The 15325-nt window shown below is 39.3% G+C and overlaps 1 protein-coding gene across 4 annotated transcripts in view; it reads left to right on the forward strand.

The window, feature by feature from the left end:
* POP1 (POP1 homolog, ribonuclease P/MRP subunit) overlaps window positions 1-15325 on the forward strand; it is a 40854-nt gene that overhangs the window by 10481 nt on the left and 15048 nt on the right. For 3 of the 4 annotated variants that reach the window (XM_072773953.1, XM_072773952.1, XM_072773949.1), the window contains exons 6-12: window positions 2269-2356; window positions 2788-2975; window positions 3707-3960; window positions 4084-4183; window positions 7345-7456; window positions 7999-8118; window positions 13856-13971. In XM_072773953.1, the coding sequence (XP_072630054.1) occupies window positions 2269-2356; window positions 2788-2975; window positions 3707-3960; window positions 4084-4183; window positions 7345-7456; window positions 7999-8118; window positions 13856-13971 (978 nt within the window). The remainder of the gene's footprint in view (window positions 1-2268; window positions 2357-2787; window positions 2976-3706; window positions 3961-4083; window positions 4184-7344; window positions 7457-7998; window positions 8119-13855; window positions 13972-15325) is intronic. The other variant, XM_072773950.1, reaches the window with a different exon arrangement.

Here is a 15325-nt window from a genome sequence, read left to right on the forward strand (position 1 = left end):
GGCTGAATAGTACTCCATTGTATGTGATACCCCATCTTGCTTATCTGTTTATCCAACAATGAACATTTGGGTTGCTTCCACCTTCTGGCTGGTGTGAATAATGTTCCTGCATGAGTATGCAAATATCTCTTCAAGTCTCTTTTCAGTTCTTTGGGATATAGTCTTAGAAGTGAAATTGCTATTTCACATGGTAATGCTATGTTTAATTGTTTGAGGAACTGACATACTGTTTACATAGAGACTGTACTCTTTTTCATTCCAACCTGCAGTGTGCAATGGTTAAGTTTCTCCGTGGCCTCACCAAACACTTGTCATTTTCAGTTTGTTTGATTATAGCCTTCCTAATGGGTGGGAAGTAAATACCAGAACTATTTGAGAGCTTTTGAAGACTCAGCAGTAGAAATAATTGAATATAGTAAAATCTCTTATTTACATTGTAGAAACTGGGATTGAGAGAGATAAAGTGACTTGTCCAGGGTTGTGCAGTCTGGGGTGGCGAGATAGCCTTTGGGGCAGCTAATTCCCCAGGCCTGTGCTTTTTCCACTATCCACCGCTGTCTCTCAAATTTTAAAACAGACATGTAAGTTACATCTTACTTTGGGCAAGATTTTTGCTGACGTTATCAGATATTTTTATTACACTTGATCAGCCCTAGGTAATAAAAATAATAACTAATAGACAAACATTTTTGAGTACTTAATTGTATGCCAGGGCCCACTTAAATGGTTTCCATATGTTTACTCATTTAGTCCTTAAAACAAGACTGAGGTAAGTAGTTAACATTATGTCCCCTTTACAGATGAGGAAACCAAGGATCAGATAAATTAGGTAATTTACCCACCGCTGTACAACCAGTAAGTGATGAAGTTGATTGAGATTTGAGCCCAGGTCTGACATCAGGACGTCTGGGCTATTAATCATTATTCAGCGCTGTCACCAGTTGTACAAATTTGGGGGAGGTTCATCTGACCACTGGCAGCTGAGGGTGGATTGCTGTTGCTGGGAAGATTTCTGTGTATGAGTGGTAGGACTGATTAACTTGAGTTTGTCGGAATCTTAGCTATGATTTGCCTTTTAGTTCCAGTTGCTGAGTGTCCTGAAATTGCTTAAAAGTGCTATGGCAGAGGGGCTGGTTTGGGGGTCAGTGAGCTCGACTCAAATGCTGGCTTCTCCACTTGCTAGTTATATGGCTTTGTTTAGTAGTAGTCCCTGCCTCAGTGTCCTCATCTGTCAAATAAGGCAACAGAGAGTACCTGGCTCGTGGGGTATTGGGCAGAGTAGGGGACAGCCCAGCCCCTGGCGCTCAGCCTCCCTTCTGTGACTGTTACTTTAACATACTGATTTTACTAGCTTGGTTGATCTCTCCTTGTCTTATTTACAGTGGTAAGGTCTTATTCTCATTACTTTCATTTTTCCTTGTGCATTGTTTAGTCAGAGTTGAATATCCTAATTAAGACCAAGGATTGGAGGAATATGGACTAAATGAATTGCAACATTATATTTCTACCAGTGTTAAGTAATCTTGGAGTCTTGAATTAGCTAACCAAAGTGAACAACCTTAGCATAGCTTTACAGAATTTATTGCTGTCTTGCTATCCTATTCTGATTTCTTACCTTAGATTTGGAGGAGGAATAATCCTTTACTTAGAGGCAGCAGTCTTTATACTGTACTTAGAACTTGTCTATAAAATTTTCTTTCTCTCTCTTTTTTTTAAGTTTTGTCATCCCTCCACCCTGCATGGGGCTCAAACTCACCACCTGAGATCAAGAATTGCATGCTCCTCCAGCATGCTCTGACTGAGCCAGCCAGGTGCACCAACAGATTTTCTTTCTGAAAAGAACCCAGTAACTTAGCATTTTAAAGGGAAATTCTTTTTGATTTTGCTTTAGATTGGTTTAAGAATATTTGCTAATTTCCTAGGAATAGACAGGTTTCAGATTTTGACTTATAAACAGCTTTAGCAACTTGGTGTGTCTTTGACCCTAAAAGTTTTTCTGATGTGGCTTTTGGCTTCTCACAGCTTTCCCCTGTGTCACTTTCTTTTTTTTTTATTTTTTATTTATTTATGATAGTCACAGAGAGAGAGAGAGAGAGGCAGAGACATAGGCAGAGGGAGAAGCAGGCTCCATGCACTGAGAGCCCGACATGGAATTTGATCCCGGGTCTCCAGGATCGCGCCCTGGGCCAAAGGCAGGTGCCAAACCGCTGTGCCACCCAGGGATCCCCCTCACTTTCTGTTTTTAATTATGTCTCTCTCTTTGTACAGGATTTATCCTACTATTGTTGTTTGGAGTTGAAGGGCAAAGAGGAAGAAATACTGAAGGCACTTTCTCCAATGTGTAGCACAGATGCAGGTAAACCTGTTTCAAAGTTGAGTGCTGTTTTAGTCTTCACATATTTATTCATATCGTGAGCATTCATATCATCATCATTTTGGAATTTAAACATTTATAAAAATGCACGAGACATTTCTGGTTCCCAGGAGTGTGTTAACATTAGGGAAGGTGGGGTGGTTTCAAGTGATTTCTAACATTGTCAAGTATAAAGTGAGAGAGCCATTATTCTGAGAGAGTGAGTTCAGTCGATCAGAAACTCAAACTTCATTAAATCATTCATTCACTATTTATTGAGAACTTATTGTGTGCCAGGCTTTCATTTTTGCATTGATCAAAACTAGCACCTCATCCCTCATGGAGGTAGACAACAAGTAACAATATGGTGATCTGGAGATAATACTGTCATCTCAGTGCTGGGGATCATGGAATTTTGTTTTTATTTATGTCAGGACTGACTTTTGCAGCAGTTCACTGCTTGTCTGGAAAGCACCAAGGTAGTGTCCTGCTCTATCGGGCAAAGAAATACCCTCAAGAGATGCTGGGGCCTGTCACATTTATTTGGAAGTCTGAGAGGACCCCTGTTCACACTTCTGAGAGCAGGCAGTTGTGGATCTGGTTTCATCCAACTCTTAAACAGGTATAATCCTTTTTTTTTTTAATTTTATTTATTTACTCATGAGAAACACAGAGAGAGAGGCAGAGACACAGGCAGAGGGAGAAGCAGGCTCCATGCAGGGAGCCCGATGTAGGGCTCGATCCTGGGACCCCAGAATCACACCCTCGGCTGAAGGCATGCACCAAACCACTGAGCCACCCAGGCATCCCTTCTTCCTTTTTAAGGTAGATTGGATTCTCTGATATCTATTCTCTTTTGTGTTATATTAATTTTAACTTCCGTATTTGTTATGGTGTAGATAAAGTCTTGTAACAGAAAGATGTAAAATGCAGTACTCACGCAAGGCCTAGTAGGAACATTAGACCAAATGCAGCATTTCAAACCACTGCATAATACGATGGGTTTTCATCTCTGCCTTTACGTAATGGCTTACTAAAAACTGAAAGGTCAAAACTTGCTTCATTTCATATTCACATAACATTCTTCCCTTTATTCAAATACCAAGCTATCAGCCCAACTTTTATAGTATTTAAATTTCCAAAGCACTGATTTCAATGGTAATTAAGAATGCAGTAACAGAGTCGAGAAGAATTAATCTCAAGGATTATACGTGTAGGGCACCCCAGGTGGCTCAGCGGTTTAGTGCTGCCTTCAGCCAGGGCCTGATCCTGGAGACCCAAGGTGTAAATTTTTTAAGGGAGGAAAAAAAAAACATGAACTGAACCACCTGAAGTGTTTCAGTATTTCCTTAGGATATTTTAGAAGAACTAAAAGCAGCGTGCCAGTGTGTGGAACCCATCAAATCAACCATCTGCACTCCTGACCCCCTGCTGACAACATCCCAAGAAAAAAGCCAAACTGAACTGCCTGATGAGAAAATTGGCAAGAAAAGAAAATGGAAAGATGATGGAGAAAATGCTAAACCAGTTAAAGTTATGGGTGATGGAACTAGAGATCCACATCAACCATATTCTTGGGTCTCTCCAGCCACAGGCATTATAATCAGGTACAGGCTGAATTTGCTCTGAACCTACTGAACAGTTTTAGTGAAGACTTACTCTGTTTTCACCAGTGGCTAGACACTGTGTATGATGGAAGTTTCCATCTTAAGACCTTTTCTCTCTTTCAGTGATTTGACGATGGAGATGAACAGGCTCCGGTTAATTGGTCCACTTTCCCACTCCATCCTAACTGAGGCTCTAAAAGCTGCTTCTGTCCAGACCGTAAGAGTAAATTTGACTGTAGTGCTTTATTCCACTCCTGTCCTTAGCAAATTTGTGAACCCTAACATACTTTGGTAGCATTTTGGGCCATGGCCTATAAATATTTATTTCTCTACCTATGCTTATTACCAAATACATGGTCATCTTTCACTTCTACAAGAACAAAGCTAAGCAAATCTAATGAGTAAACAGACTTATCCTTATTTAAATGCAGAGTATGCTTATAGTTTGTGAGTTTTGTGAGTTTGTGGGTAACAGAGAGCCCCTAAAATTACTGAAAGTGTGTGCCATTGTTTGTTTGTACTTGCATGGTACATATTTTCATATTTTCTGGGGCTAGGTTTTTTTTTTTTTAAGAAATTTTTATTTAAATTCAATTAACATACAGTACATTATTAGTTTCAGAGGTAGAATTCAGTGATTCATCGGTTATATATAACACCCTGTGTTCATTACCTCACATGACTTCCTTAATGCCCATTACCCAGTTACCCCTTACCCTCATTCGCCTCCTTCCAGCAACCCTTAGTTTATTTCCTCTAGTTAAGAGTCTCTTATGTTTTGTCTCCTGCTCTGATTTTGTCTTATTTTTCCCTCCCTTCCCCTCTGATACTCTGTTTTGTTTCTTAAATTCCACATATGAGTGAAATCATAAGATAATTGGCTTTCTCTGATTGGCTTATTTCCCTTAGCATAATACCCTCTAGTTCCACCTACAATGTTGCAAATGGTAAAATTTCATTATTTTTGGTGGCTAATATTCCATTGTGTATGTGTACCACATCTTTTTTATCCATTCATCTGTCTGTGGACATCTGGGCTCTTTCCATAGTTTGGCTATCGTGGACATTGCTGCTGTAAACATTGGGGTGCAGGTGCCCCTTTGAATCAATATGTTTGTATCCTTTGGATAAATACCTAGTGGTGCAATTGCTGGGTCCTGGAGTGGCTCTATTTTTAGCTTTTTGAGGAACCTCCACATTGTTTTCCAGAGTGGCTATACCAGCTTGCATTCCCACCAACGGTGTAAGAGGGTTCTCTGGAGCTGGTCTTAAGGGTCTGTGATCCCTAAAAGGTTAAGAGCAATACATCTAGTGAGCACTGTCCAACTTCCTGCAAGGATCATATTTTTCTCTGGTGCCTGGTATGGTAGCCGTTAGCCACAGTAGCTCTTGAGCACTTGAAATGTGGCTGGTGTGACTGAGGAACTGAGTTTGTACCTTCATTTTTTTTTAAAAGATTTATTTTTATTTATTTATGATAGAGAGAGAGAGAGAGAGAGAGAGGCAGAGACACAGGCAGAGGGAGAAGCAGGCTCCATGCCGGGAGCCCGACACGGGACTCGATCCTGGGACTCCAGGATCGTGCCCTGGGCCAAAGGTAGGCGCGAAACCGCTGAGCCACCCAGGGATCCCCTGTACCTTCATTTAATTTAATTAACTAGAAATTAAATAGAAATTGCTCTCTGTAGCTGTAGTGCGCAAGTTGACCACACAGGTCTAGAGAGGAGAGATGAGATTAGGAATCAGACACTCTGGGTTCAGATTTAGTTTGTTTCCCTGTGTTAGTACAATTAACCCTTCCATGCCGGTGCCTCTCACAGATTTGATATGGTCAAATAAGATGGTAGGTCGGAACAGATTTTGAGCTTTTAGAGGAAAGATATTTTAAAAATCAAAGGCTACTTCTGTCCCTCTCTCTGTTGCTTCTGTACTGGCCTCAGCCACTCTATCTCTTGCCTGTCTGCATACTGAAGCAGCTTCCTCACTTCTTCTGCTGTTCCTCCTTTTCACTCCATCCTCCATGCAGGAAACGCAATGATTTTTTAACAAATGATTTACATCAAGTCACTTCCCAACTAAAAGCTTTTGAATAGCTTCTTACTGCATTTGTGGTGAAACCCATAGTCCTTACCGTGACTGCATACTCTTGTGCCTTCCTGCCTTTCTGGCTCCCTGTCCCTGCACCTGTTGTGCTGGTCTTCTCAGGTCCTAGAATATGTCAGGTCTCAGCTCCCTTAAAACCTTTACACTTAAAAAATGAAACAAAACAAAACAAAACAAAAAAACAACCTTTACACTTGCTTTTTTTCCACCTGGCTGAAAATTCTGCCCCTAGCCCCTCTTTGCTTAATGAAACCTTCCTTATTCTTCAGATTTCAGCCTCTATACCTCTGGAATCCCTTCCTGAACCTCAAGTCAAACAATATAAATTATATTTCATTCCATTTTGCACATTCCCTCAGTTTATCTGTCTAGATTCGCTTGTGTACTTATGTGATGTTCACACTGAAATTGGTGAAGGCAAGGACTCTGTCCCCAGTGCTTAGCACAGTGCCTGGCACAGAGTAGAGGTTCCACTCTAGCTAATAAGTTGCTAAGAAGTTGGTTCCAGAGCCTGTACTTTAAATCAATAAGCTATGCTACCTGAGTTTCTGTGAGGTAAATAGCTCATATGTTAACAGATTGCTTCTCTAGAATCTGTAGGAGCACATCCTACTTTACTGAACTTCAGTATGAATCATGGCGGTATGTTCTCTTTCTTGGTGTGCATCTGGTACTGAGGTGCTTTTTTGTTTTCCTTTTTTTGTTTTTAAGTTTTTATTTTTTAATCTTGTAAGTAATCTCTATACCGAACATGGGGCTCAAACTCATAACCCTGAGATCAAGAGCCAGCCAGATGCCCTTGAGGTGCTTTTTGAAACCTTACCCAATTCCTGGTTCTTTTTGGGAAAAATATAAGTGAAATATTTGTGTATCTTATTTGAAGTTTCTACGAACAATGTAATTGTAAGATATCCTTTTGCCAAAGATTTCTTCAAACAGTATAGGTTTGGTTTCTCTTTGATGGGGAAGATTTTATTGCTTAAATTGGTATGAAGTTGGTGGTAGTGGAGGAGGAGCAAGGAGCTTGTCAGTAGTGTTCTGTGAAAAGAGCAGAGGTGTGAAGTAGCTTAGGTAGTCCCTCTGAAAACCATGGCTGTGGTTTTTAGTGTGTGAAATGTTGAGAGAAGTGTAATGCTGTGTGCTTGCCTCTAATTAGAAGAGTAGTTAGGCAGGTGTTAATTATTGTGTTAAATCAGGTGGCAGTTTCTCACATATCTCAACTGTAACAGAATTGTCAAGTCTGATTCATTACCTGTCTGGTAAGCAGTTGTTATTTTTCAGAAAGGAGAGGACGCAGAGAAGACACCTCACTACTGGTGGATTGAAACCTGTAAGGATCCTGATAGCGTTTCCCTTCATCACAGACAAGAAGCCATTTTTGAGTTGTTGGGAGGTATTCAGAGGGTAAAGTGGGTAGTTTGGGGAAGAAGGGAGGAGTGGGAAGTGGGTCAAGGGAGTGTTTTACAGTTGGGCTAACTCCATGGGAGTGGTGCTTTTTTTAACTTGTAACTCTCCTCACAATACAGCAAGAAGACACAGCAAACAGGAGTTTGTTAGTATTCCGAATAACTGGCATTCTGATACAGTAGCTAAACACATAGACCAGGTTCCAAACTAAGGTCTATACTTAACCTGTGTACAGTTGTGTCTGTGTGTGAAGCTACTGTAGTTAACCACTGATGGAAATATACGTGTTCATGTTATAAAATAATCTGTTATGTTAATTTACTGGTTTTGGTGGGAACCGTCACTCTTTATGAATGTTAATTTACTATCTGAAAGTATTAATGGGAAAAAAGAGGAAATGTATGTTTTTTAATAGCCCAAGAAGAAATTTTTATTTAAAAATTTGAAAATACAAGCAAATATATGTATATTGTGAATGACTTTGTAAAAACTTGTTTTTTTTTGTTGTTTTTTTTGTTGTTGTTAAAGGAGTAACCTCACCAGCAGAAATTCCGGCTGGTACTATTTTGGGATTGACAGTTGGGGATCCTCGAATAAATTTGCCTCAAAAGAGGTCCAAAGTTTTGCCCAATCCAGAAAAATGCCAAGGTAAAGTTTGTAGAACACCCCTGATTTTCCTTGCAATTTTGAGTAGGTTAGTCCCATTAGAAGAGTTTGACATCTCTGCACTAACTTTATTTGTAAAAAACGGGGGTGATCTTTACCTGCCTCCCTTTCAAGGTGTTAATGACCAAAGGAGATGGTGTGTATGGAAGTATGGAAGTATTTTTTAGCTATGAGATGTGTAGTCTGATCCTCATGTTCATTTTTTTTTCCTGAGTTCTCTATTTTTAGTATCTGGTAAAATCTGTCTTTCTGCAGACTGGGTTTTCTGAAAATGCCTGGCATTTCAGAATTTTAATTGTGAGGAAGGGATCTGCACCCACAGCTGGTCTTGTGCTCATTGGAAGCCTCTGTCTGACCATACAGATGATCCAGGTTCGAATCCTGGCAAGGCCATCCCAGGTGCTGAAGATGTCTTGGTTTAGACTCAGTAGAGTGGCCTGTGGGAGGTTGTTCTGTGAGGGTGGCATCGGAAGGTGGATAGGAGCTGGCTTTTTAATCTGATCTGGGATTTGCAATAATTGTGATAATATCACATTGTATTTATTGTCAGTTAAACACTATTAATTGGTAGAATCATTAAAATTACCTTCTGAGTTTTGAGAGGAAAAATACAGGTATGTGTAGTAATAGCTTCAGATTTTTTTTTTTTTTTACCTCCATGTGTAGTTAATAGCGTATTAAGGGAGCAACAGATTAGTCTGTCAGAACCTCACATGCAAGGTGAGGGAGGAGTTTGAAGATCTGTAGGCAGCTAATTATGGGATCTCAGACATGAGTTGTTGCCTTTTTTCTTTTTAATGGCATTATGGTCTGGTGCAACCCTAAAAGTTGTTGACTCTGCATTAAATGTTGACTGTCATAATTGCCATAAAGCTATAGTTAAACTCCACTTTGTTTGCCTCGCTGCTTCAGATCTTTTTTTGGAATGAGGCAGTTATGTATTCAATTTTTTTTAAGACGTTTATTTTCATATGAATCAGTTCCAGGAAAATTAAAGTCTACCTTGAAAAACATGATTTCATTTCTATGAAGGCCTACCATCTTGTTAGTCATTGTGGTATTTTATTGAAACCTGTTTTAGGTAATTTCGTTGAAGTATTGGTATGTGAACTACATAAAGAAGTAAACTTTTTAAGAGATTAGTATTATTCCAACATTACCAACAAATGTAACACATCATCTAGGATGATAATTCAAAACTAAAGTTTGAAATATACTTTGATGAGCCGGGTCAATTAATAAAAGACTAATCCTTGGAAGAATCTCAATGTCATGATGACATAAAACATAATTCTCTGATGTACTTCCAATTTCTCTTTCTATAGCTGAGGTTAACCTTTGCCTATTTTGACTTAGACAAAACAGACCAATTTTGGTGCCATTTAAGCCATAAAGAAGGGTTTGCCTGATTCGGATAACAAACTGTCTTCTTATGTGTACTGGGAATCAGAGAACTCTGAAAAGAGAGGGTATATAGCTGTGATACTGTGATAGAGTAAGAAATATGCATTTTGGTTTTTGTGTGGATACACCTGACTCTAGCATATTGCTTCTAAAATCCTTTAATTTCTTAAAATTAAAGCTTAAAGGCTAAAGGAATGTCTTTTCTTATTCATAAAAGCCCCTTTCAGTCATCACTTTTATGTGAAGGATGGTGGGCTGGTTACCTGGGGAACCACCCACCAGGTTAGAGGGCTGGAACTTTGGGTGGCCCTTCTAACCCAAAGCCCCACCCAGACCTGCTTCTGAGAGGGGGAGGGGGTTAGAGATTGAGTTTGATTCTCAATGGGCAATGATTTCATCAATCATGCCTACCTGATTATGCCTCTGTAAAAATCTTAAACAGTTGTGATTTGGTGAACTTTCAGTTTGCTGAACACTTGGAGGTGTTGGGAGGATTGTGAGTCCAAAGGGGGCAAGGGCCTCATTCCCTCATACCTTACCTTATCTGGCTCCTCCATCTGGCTGTTTCTGAGTTCAGTCTTCTTATTTAAAAAGCACAAACCAACAACTAAACAAAACAGTAATGGATTAAGTAAACTGTTTTCTTGAATTCTGGGAGCCATTCTAGGAATTGTTGCATTTGAGGAGGAGGTCATACATGAGACCAGTTTATAGCCAGCTGATCAGAAGTATAGTAGACCAGAGACTTCTTTTTTTTTTTTTTTTTTTTTTTTTTTAGACCAGAGACTTCTAATTGGCATCTGAAGAAGGGGCAATCTTGTGGGAGTGAGCCCTTAACCTGTGGGATCTGACACTGTCTCCAGGAAGGTTGTGTCAGAACTGATCTGAACTGTAGGACCCCTAGCTGGTGTTGCAGAATTACTTGGTTTTGGGGAAATGACTGCACATGTGAGTGTCAGAAGTGTTGGGAGTAGAATAGCAAGAGTGTAGAGAAGGAAATAGTTTCTTTCAGTGAAAAACGTGAAATAATGATGCATACTTTCAGATGTTTTGACAAAGTTTGCTTGATCATTTGATCCTTGAATTTGATTTCAAATATTAATAATGGTTTTTCAAATCTTTTCAACTTAACACAGCATTTCAGTATGTAAGTAACTTGTTTTCTGTGTGAGATTTCAAAATAAATTCCTGTTGTACTGTTGTTTTAGTATTTATTCTCCTTAGCATCTTCTGATTTGTTCTGATAGATGATTTTAACTAGTCTTTTTCATCCAGAGATGAATTTGCTTTAGAAAATGCTTTGCATGTGCTTTTGGACTCTTTATAATCTTTCTCTACCACTCTTCGGTAGTGTGTATACCCCAAACACAGGAAGAGTCAAGTTGTGTTTAGAGTGATAGGTGAGAGATTATCCCCTTTTATAGCTTTTCCAAGCACCGTTAGAGCATTGATCTGCAATTGACTTTGTAAAGTATCCAATTATTAGTCATTGTGCACTGACTTCTCTGTTTTTGCTCTTGGGAGAAAAAAACCCTCATAGCTTCAATTGGTCCCCTTTAACTGTTCTGTATGTTTAATTTAAAACAGAGTGAATTTGAAGACTGTAACTTTGGTTTATTTGATTCCCAGATGAGAAAAACTTAAATTTCCTTTGTTCTTAAGGAAAATTTACTAAAAGAAAGTATTAGTTTAAAACTTGGTCATCTCCTTTGGGATCCCTGGGTGGCGCAGCGGTTTAGCGCCTGCCTTTGGCCCAGGGCGGGATCCTGGAGACCCGGGATCGAATCCCACGTCGGGCTCCCGGTGCATGGAGCCTGCTTCTCCCTCTGCCTGTGTCTCTGCCTCTCTCTGTCTGTGACTATCATAAATAAATAAAAATTAAAAAAAAAAAAAAAATAAAATAAAAACTTGGTCATCTCCAAATACATTTAAGAAAGGAGAAGACATGCTATTTCCTTCAACCTCTAAGTTATTCTGCATTTATGTAGTTCATTAGAAGACTTTTGCCTGGGCATGAAAGAAACTACGCTTTATTTCAGTCTTGGGCATAGGACTTAGAATTACTTTTGGAATCGATAGTCATTGTAGGTAAAGCTGACTTAGCTGGTGGTATTCTTTTTCCCTCACTACTAGACTGACTGTTGACTTAAAAGGACCTTCTTCTTTGCCTTCAGACATACTCCATTTTGTTTTAAATAGACTTTATATTTTTGAACAGTTTTAGGTTCACAGCAAATTGAATGGAAGGAATAGAAAGTTCCTGTATTCTCCTTTCCCCACCCCCACCCCACCCCAGCATGGCCTCCATGAGCCTGCATTAACATATCATTGTTACCTGAAGTCCACGGTTTCCTCTTGGTGTTTTATTTCTGTGGGATTTGACAAATTTATAACAACATGAATCCATCATTGTAGTATTATAAAATAGTTTTGCTTCTCTAAAAATCTGTGCTCTGCTTATTCATCTCTCTCTCTCTCTTTCTCTTTCCCAGCCCTTGATCTGCTTATAGTCTTCATAGTTTAGTTTTCTAGAATGTCCTCTCATTGGAATCAATACAATATGTAGACCTTTCAGATTCTTTTCTTTTACTTTGTAGTAAGTGTTTAAGGTTCCTCCATGTCTTTTCATGGCTTTGTAGCTCATTTCTTTTTAACACTGAATAATATTCCATCATCTGGATGTACTACCTACTTTGTTTCTTTTATTTAAATATCATTGTTTTTTAGAATATTTGAAGATGAAGCTGTCTTTCCTGTGCCTTTACATCCTAAGTATCAGCCCTGTCTTTTGTAGAGTCCCACTTCTGTCACTCAGATCGTGGCAGCACTCCACAGGAAAGCATTCTGGATAAACAGAGAGGCTGTTTGAGATGGAGCCTCTTTGCTCCTAGACAGGCTATGTGAACTTTCACAGCACGTAGCACTATTAACTTAAGATACTGTTGGTTATTATCTCCATGAAGAACAGGAGCGGACTAGAAGCAGTTTCTGCTTTAAGGAGCTTTTATCTCAGATCTTTTCATCAATTTAATATTCTCTATCTTTGTTCTCCCCTGAAATCTGTCACAGTATGGCCCAGAGGCTTCCAATTTTTTTTTTTTTTTCCAGCCATCAGACTCATGCAGGTATGTGCCTTTGAGTGACCTTTCTATGTAGGCAGTTTAGAGGCTAGCTAAAACTCATGAATTGTCTTTCTTTCTTTTTTTTTTTTCTTTTAATTTTTCAGACCAACAGAATAGATTTGGAAGATTTTTCCCCCCTAGTGTTTAAATGACTTCATGTAGGATATGTCTTCTATCAGTATAACATTTGTAATTGAAAAAGTTTCTTCTTTTTTTCCCACTAGAATGCTTTTTGGCATGGCACAGTTTATTTAAAGGGATGAAACAATATATTTCACAGGAACTATGCTCTTTTTAAAGGAATGTGAAGAACCTATTTTACAGAAGAAATAAATATTCAGTTCAATGAGAAAGGATTATAAGAGACTTGAAATAATAGAGCAGAAGAAAAAGCTGGTATCTATTGGCTCACAACCATTGGGCCAGGAATGCTATAAAGAACCCTAAAACCAATAGTTACAATATAGGTTGTCCTGTCCTAGCACATTGTAAAAAAATTGTTCACCTGTGCAGTGGTTCCTAGAATTCAGTTATCTTAAATGTGGGATTAGGCAGCTATTTCAAGGCAGCTGAATGTGATACTTATATTTTATATGCTAAAAATAAATGCCAAAAAATAAGTTTAGGAGCCTTTGCAGTTTTGCAGATTATGAAACCAACTATAGGAATAACTTAATTTCTAGTCAAGAAAATTCTTCTAGATGTGGTATAGGTATACAATGGATTACTCATCCATTAGAAACGACAAATAACCATTGTGGTTATATTTGTTGAAATATAGTCAATTGGAGAAGGACAAACATTATATGCTCTCATTCATTTGGGGAATATAAAAATTAGTGAAAGGGAAAGGAGAGAGAATGAGTGAAAATATCAGTGAGAGTGACAAAACATGAGAGACAACTAACTCTGGGAAATGAACAAGGGGTAGTGGAAAGGGAGGTGGGCAGGGGTTGGAGTGACTGGGTGATGGGCACTGAGGGGGGCACTTGGCGGGATGAGCACTGGGTGTTATGCTATATGTTGGCAAATTGAACTCCAATAAAAAAATTAAAAAATAAAATTCTTCTAGAGAAGTTAAATGAGTGCCTACAAAATATTTTCTTGTAATAGAAGGTCAACCAACAATGTTTAGAGTTTGACCTCATTGTTCTAGAGGATGTCATCTGAAGGCTATTTCTTTTCCCTCTTAGATAATGAGAAAGTTAGACAGCTGCTCCTGGAGGGTGTGCCTGTGGATTGTGCGCATAGCTTTATTTGGAACCATGCTATCTGTAAGAATGTCACAAAGAATAAAATCTCGGATCAGGTAACTAATGGTGTAAGGATTATTGGTAAAGTCCTGAAGATAGTTTGAAATTCCTCACTCTAGATGCTGTAGAAGTTATTTCATACTTTATAGAATCCCATAGACTTCCTTTTATTTTCTATTTATCGATCCTTAGGATTTGTGTGTGTGTGTGTGTGTGTGTGTGTGTGTGTGTGTGTGTTCTTAGAGAAGAATAATCTCTGGAAAAAGTTGCTTCAAAGACTTTTTCTTGAAATGATAATCCCATGGTTTAAATACATATTTTTCTTTTACTGTTTTTTTTCCCCTTTAAATGTTCTAACTTTAATTTCACAATGACTGAGCTACCAGGACTAGGAATCATAGTAGATGGTGGGATAGATGGCTAAGGTATCAAGGAAGTACAGGATTAGAGGAAGCCCAAAGAAGGGGTGCCAAGCTCAGACTAGGGAAACTAGAGAAAGCTTCCTGGTTAGGGGAACTGGTATTTGAGCTGACTTTTAGATGGGTGGGCAGAGTTAAACCAGACTTCTCAGGATCAGGAGCCAAGACAGCAGTAAAGAAAAGGATTGCTGGAAGTGAGACCAGCAAGTACAAGGGCCCAGGATGAGGTGTTCAGGAATCTCTAAGTAGGTCAGTAGCTTGGAGTTGAGGATGGGGCAGGAGATGAAAAAATGAATAAGGGTCAGAGCATAAAGAACCTTGAGGCATTTTAAGGATTTAGACAGGGGACATAGGGTGCCATTGAAGGGTTTTAGCTGGGCCATCATGACATGTTCAGCTTTCACTCTGGCAGCATTGTGGGAGGTGGATTAGACTAGGAATGGGGGTGGGGGCAGGAGAGCGGGAGATCAGACTTGTGGTTGGATGGCTTTAAAAGAGACCCTGGATGTAGTCCTTAATGGAGGACATGATGAACTTAATCTTGGATAAACTGAGTTGGAAGGTCCTCAGGACTTCCCCAGAGGAGATGCCAGGAGACAAGGTTTTGATCCCAGGGGAAAAGTCGGGGTTATGGACCCAGATATTTTGGAATTACTACCATGTAGAGATGGTGGTGGCAACTCAACCAGAGGTTAACAAGGAGAATCAGGACTTGGTCGTGCTTGAGGAGCATTCATGAGGTAGCAGTCAGACTTGTCACTGTGGAGGCAGCCTCTGGTATCGTCTCTTAGGTGAGTGCTGGGCTTCTCTCCTGCCTGTTCATCTCTTTTTGCAGCTGGTGAGAAAAGTCTGACCACTCCCTACAGTCAGATAATAAGTAATTTATGGCATTTTTTCTTGTAAATCTTTAAGACCTGGTGAAAAAATTTCTCCAGAGCCAAAGTATTTTCCCACTTGACGCTCCTTGAGAAGTTGTTTATTGTTTGTATCT

The sequence above is a fragment of the Canis lupus genome, chromosome 14 (assembly GCF_048164855.1).
Source record: "Canis lupus baileyi chromosome 14, mCanLup2.hap1, whole genome shotgun sequence".
Taxonomy (NCBI): Eukaryota; Metazoa; Chordata; class Mammalia; order Carnivora; family Canidae; genus Canis; species Canis lupus.